The 17,153-nt window shown below is 41.3% G+C and overlaps 1 protein-coding gene across 1 annotated transcript in view; it reads left to right on the forward strand.

Moving 5' to 3' along the window:
• TRPC5 (transient receptor potential cation channel subfamily C member 5) overlaps nt 1-17,153 on the forward strand; it is a gene marked incomplete at both ends in the record, with an annotated part of 66,941 nt that overhangs the window by 29,086 nt on the left and 20,702 nt on the right. The window contains 3 exons of the mRNA XM_082488392.1: nt 5,223-5,559; nt 8,825-8,964; nt 12,986-13,308. Coding sequence (XP_082344518.1) covers nt 5,223-5,559; nt 8,825-8,964; nt 12,986-13,308 — 800 coding nt within the window. The remainder of the gene's footprint in view (nt 1-5,222; nt 5,560-8,824; nt 8,965-12,985; nt 13,309-17,153) is intronic.

Consider the following 17,153-nt stretch of genomic DNA (forward strand, 5'->3'; position numbering starts at 1 on the left):
CATGCCGCATTTGGCTCTCAGTGGTAACCTCATTGGGAGCCGATGTAGCTGACTGATAGAAGAACTCGGTCCTGCTTATTAACACAGGGCTCAGCAGTTACAAATTAGTGCTTATTCATCTATGAAGAGCATTCACTATCACCATCCGCAGCAAGAGTACAGAAAAGAACTCCAACAAACTCCAAACAGAAGAGCCTGTTGGCAGCCATCACGATAATCAGAATAAACGCAGAGAGTTACTGTGCTCAGCCCTGTGATGTCTATCAGGGAGCTAGTTCAGTTGCTCCCCGAGGCATTCACATCTCAGCCCATCTGTGTCTGATTCTAAATTACTTATGACTGTGAGAGATAAGGGATTTCCCCATAGACAAGGGGAGGGGGGTGGAACATAATTTCTGTGTTTGATATTTATATTAATGGCACAGCATGCAGAAAGCATTTAATTCCCCAGAAGTAGAATTTAGGTGACATAAAAATATCAGTAAAGATTAGATATTAAGAAAAAGACACTCCATCCAGCAGCTGCTTTTTTCCCTTAAAAATTTTCCCCTTGGTAGAGGATCGGGTGACAATGAGTGTGATGAACATTGAAAATGAAATTCTCTAATAGCACAATCCAGCTGCAAGCCAAATGTTACACAAAGACCCTGGCAAGACTGAAAGAAGAAAGAGAGAACATAAAAGACTCTCTATTGCAGTAGCCTCTACCCTCAAACTGCTTCCCAACCATGACTGAAGTTGCTGATCTCACTTCTTGGAAGGGCAAAGATACTTATTCCCGTTTTCAGAACCCAGGACACCGAGCATCCTGCCCACACAGTGGTGTCCTCACAAGAAGGTACTCTGAGTTGCATCTTATCTCCTAGTCATTAAGTGAACTGTATCTTGAGCCAGGGACAGGTCCTGCTCAACAGATAATGGAGAAGGAGCTCACTCTTTGGGTTACCTCCTCCAGAAATACATCTACAGTCTTTGGCTACAGATAGGGACAATGCTGGACAATGTTATGTCAGCGCTACCACAGGCTTCATAGCATTGAATGTTTAGTTCATACACGAGCTGAATTGACTATAAATGCCACCTTTTGGAAGCATTTCTTTTCCTTAATGCAGCTGTCAGAACATTCGCCATCATGTCTGTGGGATGATGTCTTGTGCTGCCATTTGTAGTAGAGATTGGAAGCTCTTGTAATGCAGCAGTCCTTGAAAAGAATGCTTGATACCAGACTTGATATGTATTGGAGAAATACACTGTTTGCAAGTCATATGCTCATCTTAAAGAAATACAGAGCTTCTGGTACAGTACATCTCCCTCTGATTCTGGACCATCTACAAAACTGGGACAATATGCAGTTTTTTTAATGATCACGATCTCTCCTTTTCACTGTGCAGAAACTTTAACTGATAACAAATCCTGTCACATTCAGTATGTTCATGTGAAATTATAAAAGACTGTGATATACACATGCACTATTTCTATCTACAGCGAATGAAAGGCTTTGCAAAAAGGTGAAAAAACATATTTGGGATCCTACTTTCATGGAAATTGAATTTGTACTCAGGAAAGGCCTTGGCATAAGTAGTGTTGGAGAAGTCAACTTGCTTTTCCAGATCTCAGTTCTGACTATTTGCAAAGTAGAAGTAAGATTGTTTCCTTAACTTTATGAAGAAATTTGACATTATGGATGATAATGGAAGTTCAACAATATTACTCCAGTTTCAGGCTACTTCATACCTAAAAGGCTTTTTCATGTTTTTCTATTTTATGTGCATTGATTTAGCAGTATGAATCCTAGACAATCTTTAATGAGTTGAGCATTCAGTGGTTTAGTCCAGTCAATGAATGGTTTAATACCTAGAAGCAAAGATGAGGCCGACATTCACAGGACTACCTAGGGAAATAGCTCGTTTCTGTGTTCTTTGAAGTTAACACAAAGTTACTGAAAAGTAATTGGCTCTTTAGGCAGTACACCAAGGGCTTAGTTGACTTCTTCATTATAACTCAGAATTTCAGTGTTTCTGCACCCTGGAAATTTTGTTTTTCAGCCAGCTGCAGTCTTTGCACTACCTGAGATCTAAGCTGCAGTATTTACTAATTTTAAACTGTGAATAATAAGTTGGACTAACACAAGCTAGTAAAAGCCTACATTGGTAAATGCTTAGCCTTACTTTTAATAATGGCAGCATTTGATGGTTTGGGACATTAAGGAGAGTTTCCTTCTGCGGTGTGCTTAAATTTCCCTTAGGCCATTTTCAGTGAGGTTGAGATGGGCTTGATTGGAAAATTTAATGGCTTTTTCCATTTCCACTCCCTTTTGCCAAACTGGTCTTTAAAGCTGCTCTTTCGTGATATGTGAATTTCTCTCCATTTGAAGAACTAACATCAGATACAACACAGAAAGCAGATTTTAGAAATGAGCTATTAGGCAGAGAAGAGGCACTTTTAAGATGCTTGCAAGTTGCACAGCAACCAGAGGAACATACAGTCATTTGATTTCTCAAATGACTCTGACTTTGACTCAAGGGAAAAACAGCTTTATTCTCCCCTTAGAGATTTCTATCATATGTGATAAAGAAAAAATGTGTTTATACATTTTCCTCCCCCCACAAAAAAAAAAAAAAAAAGAAAAAGTTGTACCTCATCTCTGAGAAACAGCAGTATCTATTACCATATAAATTACTGCAGAACACATCTGGTCACAGCTCCTGTTTGTGATCTTAAGTGAGAAAATATAGCAGTGTAACCTTCTGTTTCTTCTAGTTTTTAGACATAATGCGCTGACCCTTCTGAAATCATAGATTAAAAACCAACCAACCAAATGACAATCAATGCTTGATGGTTTTTTCAGCTTCTGTAGAATCGTTTCTTTCATCACTGTCCCCAGACTTGGAGACAATAACATTTTCTGATCGTCACAGGCAGTACGTCTTGGCTTTTTCTGGAGGTCATCACCATATCAACTATTTTCCAGCTTCTGCTGCATGCATGTGTATGTAGGTTGATTCCAAATCAAATGCGTTTCTGATTTTCATTTGTGATGCCCTCTGGAGCACAGTGTCACTTGTATATTAGGCTCAGCAGTCATGTTTATTATAGTAATACATCAACATCCAGCCTTATAAATGCCAGATATTCATTTTCAATACTAATTTTGGTCAGTCCATATATTTGAACTACCCAGTCCAAAAATGGTCTGCTTCTGCTATAAACAGCCTGTTATAGCATATAAAATATATTCACAAAATCTAAAAATACCTACAGAAATGAATTACTTTATCAGACCGAGCAACTAATTTTTCCTTTTGCTTGACCTTGGTTTAGTCATTTTGAACATGGCAGTGACAGTGCTCTGCTTGCATAGAGCACTCCGAGAACTGTGCGTGAAAAGTCCTTCCAATATTGGGCACTTTTAGCAGTGAATGAATATTCAAAAGATACGGGCATGTGCTAAAGCTTTTATTAAGAACTTGTCTCTTTCACACCAAATCTGATCTCCTGGTGACTAAGACCTACGGGAAGTTCTAGGTACAAACGCTTTAGATGTGATGAGAAGAGCCTTGCAACTGTCTCATAAATGCACATGAGATGGCTGATTCAGTATCAACCCAGACCATGTCTGCACTAAGTGCAGTAGTGTCTACATAGGAGCTTCTGCCAGGGTCGAAAAAAATCACCCCAATTTGGGATGGCAAAAAGTAAATGCGTATTCTTGTATTCAGAAGCCGGTCCCTTTGCTACCATGGTGCAGTCCTTCCAAGAGCTGGTTTAAATTGTAGTGGTGAAAGAGTGGTTTGCCTGATAAAAGTCTTCCCTTGGGGGGAAGAGCGTGGTGGCACTGTCCCTCCCAGAGATCACTTTTAAATATAGGCAAGCCAAGGGTAATAAACAGTACCATCATCTTCAGGTTACTCACCGCTTTGGGTATCCTTTCTAAGAGAGGTCCTTGATACCTGCTGCTAGTACTATTGTGTCCACTGGAAGTGTGATGCTTTCTGATACAGCTGTGCCTGATCATAGGTGTAGTTATATTGTTACAGAAATCTCTTTATCGATAACCGTATCCACTCCAGGACAGTTTTTTTCTGATTTAATTACAGCAAAAGAAGTATAACAGGCAACCTCGGAACAATAATTGAGATTTTTTTTAAACTTGCAGAGGCCGGTGAGAAATCTGAATTTAGTAGATCAAAAGTGTAACTTCAATAAGATTGATTAGAAATCAAATATGTAAAGAAAAACACAGATGCCTTGGTCTTGCAGATATCTCTAAGTAGCAATGGGTCAGATAAGTTTTGAAAACCATGGGGCTGTCCAGGTATAATGGGGAACATAAAGCCTTCTGGCATAGACCAGAAATATTTTGGCTTGAGTGGGAAATTCCAAGGGCTGTTAGGTATTAAAACAGTCTGAAGTAGTTGCAACCTGAGCATGTCTGGTATGGAGTCACTGAGATGCAATAAAACACCATCATAATGCTATTTTTTACAGAGTGAAAGTAAATTTTCAACTGTTACTTTTGGTACTGTGATCAAAGGTTTCTTTTTGCCTCTGCTTAATCTCTTACATTTTACAACTGTTCTCTTCCTCAGTAGCGAGGCACGCTTCGCTTACAAGTGTGCTGTCCTGCTTCCCAACAGATGTCACCTGGCTGAACTTGCCATTACTGCAGGCTGTCTCATGCCCAGCCCATCCCACACACACATATGCTGGCCTCCTTGCACAAAACCACGTGCAGCACCCCACACACTGGAGACGTTCTCTTTCCCTCTCTCACACACACTCTCAGAGCTTTACACCTTTTCCCTCCTGTCTCATATTTTAGTCACTTCTTAAAGATGCTGACAGTGATTTGTTTGAGATAGTTGAAACCTGAAACATTCTGCAAAGAAGCGTGCTGAAACAGAAACACATGGGAAGAGAAAAGGCTCGTAGTAGTTTTCGTTGTATCACTTTTGCACGAGGCTTCATGTGTGGTGAGTGACTGATCTACATAAGGATGCTTCAAATACAAAAAAAAACTTATAGAAGGAATCTTAAATCCTATGTAGAGAAACGAGTGAAATCTTCCTCCTTTCTTCACTCTGTCTCCAAAATATGCTTTTCCACCCCATAGCCAGCCCCAAACATAATATGAGAGTCTGTGTGGGCTCTAACACATACGTGAGGGGGAGTGCACATGAAGTACCAGTCAGTAATAATCTTTCTTTTTTTCTCCTCCTCAGTTTGTTGCTCAGCCAAACTGCCAGCAGCTACTAGCAACACTTTGGTATGACGGTTTTCCAGGATGGAGGCGGAAACACTGGGCAGTAAAACTCTTGACCTGTGTCACCATTGGACTGCTATTTCCTGTGCTATCCGTGGCATATCTGATTGCACCGAAGAGCAGGCTGGGACTGTTCATTAAAAAGCCATTTATAAAGTTTATCTGCCACACCGGCTCTTACCTAACCTTCCTCTTCATGCTCCTGCTGGCATCGCAGCACATCGTCAGGACTGACCTTCACATGCAGGGACCACCTCCCACCATCGTGGAGTGGATGATCCTGCCCTGGGTTCTAGGTAAATCAGAAACACAAGAATGCCTGAGCCACAGTCGCCTGACTCGCACTCCATGGCAACTGTGTGGAGACTCATTCCTGATCTCAGCATCATCAGCATGAAAAGAGATTTGGCAGCCAGCTTCAGTAACTGCATAGAACAGCTGGGCTCCTTCTGGAACAACAGATCCTGTTGGCCTCAGGCTTTTCTGCTGTTCATGTTGCCATCTGACATGCCTTTAGACATGACCCTGAGTAAACTGCAGGAGACACAGCTCTCTCCCTGCTTCCCCCATGCTCCGTGTGAGGAACGTGTTGGGAATTAGCTTCTGGGTCATGCTAGTAACAAATAGTGTCACTTCTCACGCTGGCTTAGTTCTGCTGGCTGGTACGTGGCAGGAGGCAGCGCCGAGAGCCTGCCTTGCCTCTTCTTTCACCTTCTCACTGATCTGCTCCCGGAGCCAGCGTGCAGGTTCCAGGACTGTTTATTCCTGGGCTCCCAGACTCCCAAATAGCCTACAGGAAGGCAGAAAAGGGAAAATAAATCTCACTCTTCCTTATGCCTCTTTGCTGATAAACACTGACCAAATCAATACCGAGAGCTCTAATATAAGCAGGAGAAGGGGGGAGTATTTATTATCAGAAGGTTAAACGCGAGGCTCTTATTCCGATCTCGCTTGGGCAACCACAACTGTGAAGAAAAGGTGGTGTCTATGTTTCTGAGGGCCGGATGTATGGGTGAGGTCGTGAAATGGGATGGGATAGAGCCACCAAGGGAGAAGAGCAGAGAAGCATGGTTGGATATATTTTTGATGAGAGAGAAGTATTTACCCTGTTAAACTGAGCTCCAACACAACAGCAAGTGCAAAGCTGTGGGCTCCACTAGAAGCGTGATCTCCCCTCTAATTAAACCCCCATCTCCCTTGCTGTGCCATTAACACGTAGCACCACGGTGGTCACAGGCAATGATTTCCACATCTTTCCAGCCTCTGTCCATATAGCCTGGGTCAGTTCAGTGCAAACCCCCAGCAGTCAGGTAACAGTGAATTGTGACTCTCTAGTAGGGGGTCAGTGGTCCAGAAAGCCGCACGGATGCTTTGTGAGGACACTTCTCACAAACCTCAATCTCTGGAGCTCTCCTTACGGTTCCTCAGTGCTTCTCATGGGTCCACCTCCTGTGCCCGCTGGCTCCTCGCTCCTGGGATCACCCAGCTCCTCGGTTCTGTGGTGGCTGTGGATCAGGCTGGTTCTGTGCTGAACAAACCTAGCTGTTCCCTGTGCCAAACCTAAAACTGCTGATGGAAAATGAGGAAGGAACGTAAGAGTTGCAAACATGTTCACAAATCACTTTCCAGCATGACCGAGGGCACTTTGCTCCTTGCATAGCTCTACCACAAGTTACAAATGGTAACTCAAGCCTCATTATCTTATTAAACCGATTTATGGCATTGATATCCGTGTGTTGGTAGAAACTTCAGAATAAGCTGAGGAGGTTAAATGTCTTTTCTGAGCTTAGCTGATCACTTCATGCTTAACTTTATGGTTAAAATTGAGGGAAACGGAAGGCATTTCAGCAAAGTTGATTTGCAGACAAAAGAATAAAAGATCCATAAAAAAAACTTTCAAAATCACCTCTTACAGCTGTCTGCTCTTCTTTTTGAGTTCCTTTGTTTCAGATAAATAGGGATATTGTGGGACTGTTTATTAAATGGAGAAATTAGAACAGTTTCACCAGATTAAAGGTTATTATTTAAGAAATATCTCCACTATAAAAGGAGAGAGAGAACAGGCACACACAGCATTGCTGTAACTATAGTAACCAGCAATGATAACTCACTATAAATACAGTGTATGAGTTCTTCAACAGGCTCCTCTCCATTGATTTATTTTATTTTATATTTTTGTGTGCATGCAAAGATTTGGAGGCAGCTGTAATAAAATTACCTTATTGGCCTTGACATTATGCTTTCCTGACCATTGACCTGCCGGCTGGCAGCTGAAGAGCTAAGATTGATGTTTGGATATTTGCAGCAGTTCATTTCAACATTATCTGCTCTTCAGATTGAACTTTCAGGTCCTAAAACTTGAGTTGCAAGTAGCATTTCAGTGACCATTGCAGTATCCTGTGGTTAGGTATGGGCAGCAATTTGGGTAACTATATTGGCAACACACCTGGAAGTGTATTTTGTTGGTTTGTTTTTCTTTTCACACGTTTCAGGTCTTCATTCACAGATAATGTTACAAACTGGGTAATTCAAAATAGCTGGGGGCTCTAAAGAGATTCTCAGAAGCACGTAGGTGATGAAGGAGCCTGGCTGCCATTTGCTTTTTAATGGGACTTAGGCTCTCAAAAATAATTAAACAGTTCCACAATAAAGGACATTTAAAGACATATAGTAAAGTTATTTAAAATTAGAATTGTACGCCCAGTGAGTTTAGCAGTCCGGTAATGAACTTGAGAAGCGGCCCCTCACCCCTCCAGCTGCAAGGAGGTATAGCGAAGGTTAGCAAGTGCCAAAGATTATTACCAGAAGGCATTTCAGAGTTGAGATGATGGGCTCTGGCCGTATCCTTGGGAACAAATATTCACCTCGCTAAACCCATACCCATATTTGACATTAGGTGAGTCATTGCTGAGAGAGGCGATGCCAGGCTGCAGTGCCCTTTTTCATGCTGAGTCCTACCTTTGTTTGCAAATAGCCCCTATGGGATTTTATTTGCAGCAAGATGAACAAATACAGTGTCTGAGCATAGAGAATGAATTTACTTCTTCCTTCTTTGGTGTGATATTTCCAGGTCAGGGCGGAAATGTACTGGCACGCAGAAGCTGGTACTTGTGTTGCACATTCTGCAAAGAAAGTCAGAAAAAATTGGTATTGTCCAACTGAGCAATGAATTACTTATAGTTTCTATGAGAGCAGACGATCTGTGAGAAACTATACAAAATACAGTTGCTTAAATAGTTTATTTGTGTAGAACATGTTTATCCGAGCCAATCTACTCATACTAGTTATAATTAACATATGTTTCAAGCAGTTTCCTTGTGTGTATATCTGAAGCCCTGGATAGGAAACCTCGGTCTTTTTCATATCTCTCTAGACTACATTCCCCTTAGGGTTGTAAAATGTCTCATAATCAGCAGTATTGTACTTCATAGAAGACAGGAGGGATGAGACATTTTTTCCAAGCTGTTAATTTAGAATTGTCTTTTATTACATCAGATATACACAGTGCTTTAATGGCAAACAATACCTGCTCATGACAATGAACTCTCTTTTTTTCTACAGGTTTTATCTGGGGAGAAATCAAGGAAATGTGGGATGGTGGATTCAATGAGTACGTACACGACTGGTGGAATCTGATGGATTTTGCAATGAACTCCCTCTATCTTGCAACTATCTCCCTTAAAATTGTTGCCTACGTAAAGGTACAGTAACTTGTGAGAGGGAATTTGTAACTTCCTCGTGAGAACTGTAGTACACAGGGTAGAAACTGTCAAAGTCAAAATTACAGGTTAAAGAGAATAGCTGCTTTTCAAGAACTCCAGTTTTAAAAATTCACGTGGAAAGCTTATTAATTTGTTTGGAGAATGATCATCCTTCTCATCCTGACGCTGATTAAGACTGAAATAGATTGTTTGGGCATTGGGTAGAAGTTTCCCCGCTTGCTGTCCGTTTTGTAGCTACTCAGTTGCCAAAGTTTTGCTTTCCCTACTGACACTGGACCTCTTTCAACAATGCTAGACATAGTGAAAACATGATTTTTAAATAAAATGGTAAAATAAAAACAAGAATAGGGTTATCTGAAAACACTGACAGCCAAGTTTTATAATCTGTAGTCCTACAGATCTGTAGATTACTAATCAGAAGTTTGTGAAAAGTCTACTGAGAAAAGCAAGCCAGCTAGTAGGAAGCTTCCACCTGATATAAAGGAGTTAACATTCTCTTCAATATGTAATTTTAAACTATAGGCAAGGAAATGACAAAGGAGCGCGCTGGAGCTTTAACACCATGTAGATTCTTCACTGTCATGTTCCATTTATGGTGCAAATGCACATCAGAGCTCATCCTCTAATGCACCTTCCACATTTATACACTTCTGATGCTCCAAGTTAGCGTATGCACATGTTTTGAAGCCAGAGGATGGCCTGAAGCACTTTACTTCTGTCTCGCTTTTTCAAAGACACAGACAAGACACAGATGGCCTCCTGCAAACTTCCTTATGCAGTGGCTCTCCTTGACTTCAGTGGGAGCTGCATGCTTGGCCCAATTCTTTTCTTGGTATGAATCAGCAGTAAATTCACTATAGTTCGTGTAATTACTCAGGTGTAGATCAAGTAACTGGAGTCTGCTCCTTGCCCACTTACGCACTTTCTAGTTTTGCTGTGCTGCTGTGTTGGTTTTGCCCTGGTAGAAGGGTAGTACTTCCTTCAGCCCAGCTCCTAATAACCAGGACGAGGACTTCCCCCAAGCAACCTTGTTTACTCTCGCCCTAGCATTTACACAGGCCGAGAGGAAAAGAGGAGAAAATGTCACAAAGCTCATTGACTCCAAAACGGCAAGGCTTTTATGACAAACTCTTTAGCAAGCAGTCCTGCTATGGGGCCTTTTAAAGATCCAGAAGGCTGCATAGTGGTAAGTTAGTTTTTCAAAGGGAAAAGCTTTAAGATAGTTGCTGGTCCCTGAAGAGGCAGCTCTGTAACAGCATCAAAGCAGGCACAGATTACATCTTTTTTTCTCCCAACATTCAGAACCAGTGAGGAAATTAGAGACTTGAAAGGTTGGTCTTTAAACTGTAAGCAATATGAAAAAAAAAGAAAAGGTGGAAATCATAAGATTCACAAACAAATCTTAAAATGTTAACAATCTTGTTCATTCTCACACACAAATTTCTAGAAGAGCTGTGCATCCACAGATTTACACAGTCACATACTGAGATTTAAACTCATAGCCAAACCATACCTACAAAGGAAGTGGCAGCTTTGTTTATATACTCTGTAAGAACTACAGAAACTTACACGCTAACTACAAAGACCTACATGCAGCACGCAGAAGAATGCTTATAGGAATATATCTGTTTGAGTACAGATCAGACCCACTTGGATTAAACCCGGCTGACCTAATAAGGTCTGCTCCTGACGAGAACCAATGTCAGACAATCCTGAGAGGTGCTTAAAATTTTATATCAGAATAGTTCTGAAACAGCATGCTCACAGAAGTTCCCTTCTGACCTACATCACTTAGAGGTTGCAGTACGCTCTGAAACGTGAGGATTTATAACATTGATAATGGCTTCAAAACCTTTTGCAACATGACTTGTAAAGGTTTTTATTATTTATAGAACAGCCCCAAGCTGGAAAAGGCTGGTATATATGCCAATATACCATATTCTAACACTTGGAAAGATTACTTGGACATTTAGCTTTCTGCCAAATATTAGAAAAATAAATTGCATCCTGACGCTAATGTTTTCCATCCTTGTTTTTACGTGGAGACTTTTTTTTTCTTGATTTGACTGGTTCCAAGACCTGACCTTAATATTGTCCAATACCAATGAAATCTCCAGGCTAATTATAGCGTAAAAATACTTCCTTAATCAGTTTTCATTTGCTGCATTTAATTATCATGTAATGAGAAAGGGTAAATGTGACTGCCTGGCGTAACTTATTTGTACTGTTCTGCATACATCTCTGCTGAGTTTCATCTTCTGATGCCTAACTAAAACCCCTCCGGCCTTCCCAGATACCCGGCTTCATCAGATACCTCTGAAAGCATCTGTTTCTCTGTTACCTATGGTGCTAGGCTGCTCTGAAGAGACTACTGTTTTCCAAGCGAGGATATACCATCAGTTTATAGAGGGCCAAAATATGACCCTAACAAGTTGCTTTAAAAATAGATGTGAGATGAAGATGACCTTTTCACATACCTTTCCACGCAGTCTACACTAAACCCTAGCAGAGAGCCTCTGGGCTGCTGCGTCCAGCCAGAATGCAGAAGAGAATTGGGAACAACTGTGCAAATCCGCTTTGGAGGCAGGGGAGGCTTTCTGGTCACAACCATCCACCCCCACTGCTGGATACCGGCAAAAAGTTAACATGTCTGCCTGTTTGTAAACATTTTAAGACCCATCTTCAAATCAAGTTAACAGACTCAGGCCATGATGTTCGTGGAGTAAAGAACAGTTGGGAAATGTCAGAAGCAATCAGAGGTCACGCTGAAAATGCCTTTGTATCTTGTCTCAGCTCCTTCATACAGAGGAATAGTTTGAAATATCAACTTGCTTTTAACTGTGTCCTTGGAAAAATTGTGAGCTTGTGTATTGTAGCCTCAGATTTAAATAGAAAGTCCCTGCAAACTCATCTATCAGTATGATATTGATACCATTTCCTTTTAAAAGGTACAAAAATTACTTTAGGAGTCTTAAACATGCTGGCTGCACTATTAGCTATACTATTCTAAGTACATTTTTGCCTTTTTATATGTGTTAAATGAGCAGAGAGAAATGTTAAAAGGACAATTATTTCTTGATGTTAAAATGTCTTTGACTCCATTCTCTTGTGCCAGCGCAGTTAAGCCAGAGTAGTTACATTTATACACCCAGCTCTTTTGTGTTACCAGTTTGCATCTGGCTGCACTTTGCACAGAAAATGCTTCTGCTTTTACAGTTACATTACAAACCAAGTTAATGTTATAATTGATGCACTCAAACGTATCCAGTGTTTCAGCTGTAATTATGACCTCTGCTTTAGCAACTCTCCTAAAATTGCCATGACAAATTAACTAATAAGAAAATTAATAGGAAGAAAGCATTTTGGTTCTGGGCTGTCGGCACTTTTTTTGAGATTACTAGGGAAGGAAAGCATCCACTCCTTATGTTCATTGCTTTCTTTCTTCCCTCCCTTCTCCCTCCCTCGCATTCTTCCTGGAATGTGCAATGTTTTGAATGTGCAGTCGTATTTAGGAGGAAAAAGAAAAAAAGGTAATTGGAAATTTCCGACCTTAACCTGCTAAAGGGCCATCTGAATCCCATATATGTTGAAAGAAAAGGAGATTGTATGAACCTGTGGACCTGAAGAACCCACAAACAGTGAAGTCAAAATTCAAAAGGCCTGTTTTCTAAATTTAGGCTAAAAACAGCCAACATACCAGAAACCTCTAAGGCTGGCCCCACAACTGTCCATATCAGGGGGTCATAATCTAGTAGGGAGAGTTCCTAAGAAGGCATCATTAAACCTAAGTCTCTGCCCTGATCCAGTCAGCTTCAATTCCGAATCCCAAACGTTAGTCTGACACTAGCTAGGACTTAAGATTTTAAAAGTACTTCTTGCGTCACCACTACCTGGTTTAGTATATACATATGAAGCATTAGTATTAGCAGGTGTGACTTTTCGAGTTATCTCAGAGTAATTACAACATAATTCACTTTTCTACCCTTGTTATTTCTTTCAGTATAACGGTTCTCGTCCAAGGGAGGAATGGGAGATGTGGCACCCGACTCTCATTGCAGAAGCCCTCTTTGCAATATCCAACATTTTAAGTTCCTTGCGTCTCATATCCCTGTTTACAGCAAATTCACACCTGGGACCCTTGCAGATTTCTCTGGGACGCATGCTGCTAGACATCCTTAAATTCCTTTTTATCTACTGTCTGGTGCTTCTGGCTTTCGCCAATGGACTGAACCAGCTTTATTTTTATTATGAGACCAGTGCCTCGGAGGAACCCAACAACTGCAAAGGGATCCGATGTGAGAAACAGAACAATGCCTTCTCCACGTAAGATGTCCTTTCCTTTCTGTTTTTAAGGTTGACTTCCACTGTACCCTGTCTTAACTGCCTTTGCCTGTTGTCTGTCACTGCACCGAAAGTGACTTTATTTATTCATTTGCAAATATCAGGTGAGCTGGTTGACTATGCGGGAAAGGTGTGAGTTAACTGGGGCAGACATTCTGCTGAGCTTTGCTGTCAGAAAGACTCTTGCTTAGGTCTGGAAGCGGGAGACAATCGTTTCCGTTCTGGACCAAAGAGTCTTCCTACGTGATCCTGCAACTTAAATTTTATTATGGCTACATACAATTTCAGTGTATTTGAGAAAACAAGCGTCCTTTTGCCGTAATAATTGTTTTGTCTGATTCCAGAGGAAAAGGAGGGGAAGCTAAACAAAATGTAGAAAACAAGGGATAAACCGATGAAAAACAGGTATTAATAATAATGTGATACAGCAACAACAACAATCTCACCTAGGCCATTTTTATGCATACATGATGTTGCAGGCTTCTCCTTGCAGTGGGGTGAGACTAAAATCCCAGCAAAATCTTTTTTGCTGAAACCGCGGGTACTTTACTGAGATGTTGGCATGGAAATTGCCATGATGACATCTGGCAGGGCTGAAAGAGATAGCACATGCTGAAAAATAACATGAATTGTCTTTCTGATGTATTTGTTTTAATTACTAATAGTGGAAATAATTATAATAATCAGCCCCCACCCAATTGTTCTTGCTGCTTGCACAGTACTTAAAGCACAATGTGAAGAGAAATAAATAAAGCACAGCCTAGAAAAAGGCCTACGCCCTGCAAACAAGCAAAACAAAACTGTTGTCCACCACTTTATGCTAAATTAAATACAACTTGTCATAATGCCCAATACTTCTCCACCCTTCCTCAGCTGAAGGCTTGAGGTTAAGAAAGGATCTGTGACATATTTGCACTGTTATCAAAAGCAGATGATGGCTGAGGCCGCATGACTAGGTTGGAAGAAGAAAGGCTCCAACATTATCCTGCAGGCTCCCTCCTTAAAAGAAGAGGGGGATTTTCATGGGATAGAGTCCAGCCTTACAAGAGCATCATGACCTGGTAGACCAGGCATGCTGCTGTTTTCCACTGCAGAGCAAGAACACCATAGGCTTGATTAATTTTCTCATTAAACCCATCTATATCTGGAGGAAGTGAATGGAACTGCACTGTGCTAATGAAAAACAGAATTAAAGACTCCAGTCTTTTTTCTATTTTAATTGCTTTGCGTGCCCCAGAAATGTGTTGTGCTGCCCTTACAGAGGAATTAAATAACAAATACTATTCCTCGATCTACATCCGTATTGATGCAGCAGCCAGAGGGAGAAATGTTGGGCAAGTACAATGTTTGTTAAGTGGCAACTTCGAGCTCACAAAGGGTCCGAACCACAAAGTTCGGGACTAGGACCTGTCTTTTCCTGGAGCTACGGTGAACAGATATATTCAGTTCTGCATTCTGGTTTGGACCTGTCTCCATTGCAAACCAGTTTTACAGATTTCACTGTCAGCAGGTTAGCGGAGAACACAACAGCAGGACTGGACTAAAGAAAGAGTGTCAGCAGGGAAAAAGAAAAAGATCCTCAAGTCTGTAAGAAAGTATAATATCTTAGGAACTAGAAATGATATAGAACCACTTAACAGAAAGTGTGCAGATCAGCTTAAATACAGACCACAATTTCTCCCACTGTAACATTCAGTTTAAACCCCCTGCCAAGGAGAACATAGCACAGAAAGGAAATTGAGGGGGCTCAGCCTTTATGGCAGAGGTTTGTTTAAAACAAAATCGCAGTGGGAGGGGATCCATTAGGACCGAGGTCTCCTGGCAGGGGACAGAATGCTCTGCAGTTACTTTTTGTTTGAGACTTGCTTAAGAAATTTATTTAACGTGTTCTTAAAAGTTTAAATAGTTGTTATTAACACCCCCAGTACAAGCTGACATTTGGCCCTTGAGCAGATGCACAGCATGGGTGACTGGCTAAGAACGAGCAACCTGCAAAATGGAAAATTACATTGCGGGGCTGGGGAGAGCGAGCGTGGCTGGAGTGAATTCAAGTCAGAGCTGGTGTTACCTTGTTTCCTCATAGTTCATCCCTAATGAAAGAATAAATGTAAAAAGCTTCCAATCAGTACCCTTCGATTCCTACCAGCATTTCTAAGCAGTCACACAATAAGATCTAATTTTGTAAGGGAAGGAAAAGCAGGACGCCGCTCATGTTTGTACAGCTTGTTTAAAATGTGACACCTCTTTACTGGTGCATTATTTCCTATTACTCCCAAAGGATGGGTTTAATATTTTCTTGGTGAGGAAATTTTCTGCATCGCAAACACAGATCATGGAAAAGTAATATTCCTTTGTGACAGCAATGAGGTGAAGTCATGAATAATTTAAGGTTTTATGCTTTGGCCTCGGCATCCCTTAGAAAGCAGAGTGTCTACTGCTTAGGCAAACAATTTGAAAATATGTTTATCGCTGTGGTTCTGGCAACTGGAGGAGAGAGAAGAGAGAGAGGAAGAGGAGGAAGTGGTGGATGAAGTCACACCTTACCGCCTGCAGTGTCATTCTCACTGGAGGGTCACGCTCATCGCTGGGGCCGTTTCTCCAGGGACTGCAGGAGGTCAGGAGGGTGCCCGCAGCAGAGAGAGCACTTGCTGTCTCTAAGCTGCTGTGGAGAGCGGCGGAGCTTTGAGATTTCTCCTATTTGTTTAAGATCCAAAATACACTCGGCAGGAGGGGACAGTCTCTCAATCACAATTTCCAAAATTCTTTTTTTAAAGCCGCTTCCCGAAGTAGTGTGAGCCCCACCTGAAACACTGTGAAAAGAGATCATGGTTCTGGCCTGTCATTAAATGCTGAGGAAAGAGTAACTACGGCTTACTTGTACGCAAAGTTGCAGAAACCAGTCGCTGACTTTTTCAAGGGGGGGCTACGTGCCCACATGTAAATATATTTACTTTAGTCTGGGCTCAAATTACTGGTACGTTTACTGCTAATAGTTAAAGTAAGTTAAAAGATAGCTAGCACACCACCATTTTTTAGTAGAAGAATGCTTAGCATTCTTTGGTTAATCCTTATTGTACCACCTCGCATTTAAAAATCTAACAAACAACCTGACTTTGGGGAGAAAGGATTTTTGCTTTAATGAGTCTTTATAATCTTGGCCAGTGAAAAACATAAGATATGTCCACAAAATATAAAGAAACTAAATCCCCATATAAAGCACGAGGGTACATGTGGAACAGATGCCTGGAGAAGCTGGGACAGGAGATTCCTGGTACGTCAAGCAAAGTATCTGAATTATTTGTATTGATTTTTCCAGTAGGAGCATTTAAAAATATCTACTGACCTCGGGCCAAAATACAAACTCTTATTAAACAGGCATATAAATGTCATATTTTGATAATATGGCATTTATGCCATATTTTGGAAAGCCAAAATAAAGATGCCCAAATAGAGCAATTATTTAGATTGCTGATTATGTATTTGACATGATTGCGAAAGGTCACTTGTCTCTGGCTGAAGCGCATAGAGACCTGGGATGATCTCATCAGCTGTAAAGCACAGCGAGGTCAGGTCTAGTTCATCTATGGAAGGAAGACTTCAAAAGAAGAAAACCTCTCGAGCTGAATTAATGTGATGACTCTCTTTCATCTGAGTCATTACTGATCAATTGTTGCAGCATGCTGTTGAGGACACTGCGCTGTGGTGGGTGGGAGCTGCTGCACAAACAAGCCGTAGCCACCAGCACTGGTGGCCACCTGCACTGCGAACAGAGGGGGTCTTGGCTCACTTGCAGCCGCAGTAATTGCAAGCTCTCAGCTTCCCTAGAG

Source organism: Vanellus vanellus (assembly GCF_965231255.1).
Source record: "Vanellus vanellus genome assembly, chromosome: 10".
NCBI classification, from domain to species: Eukaryota; Metazoa; Chordata; class Aves; order Charadriiformes; family Charadriidae; genus Vanellus; species Vanellus vanellus.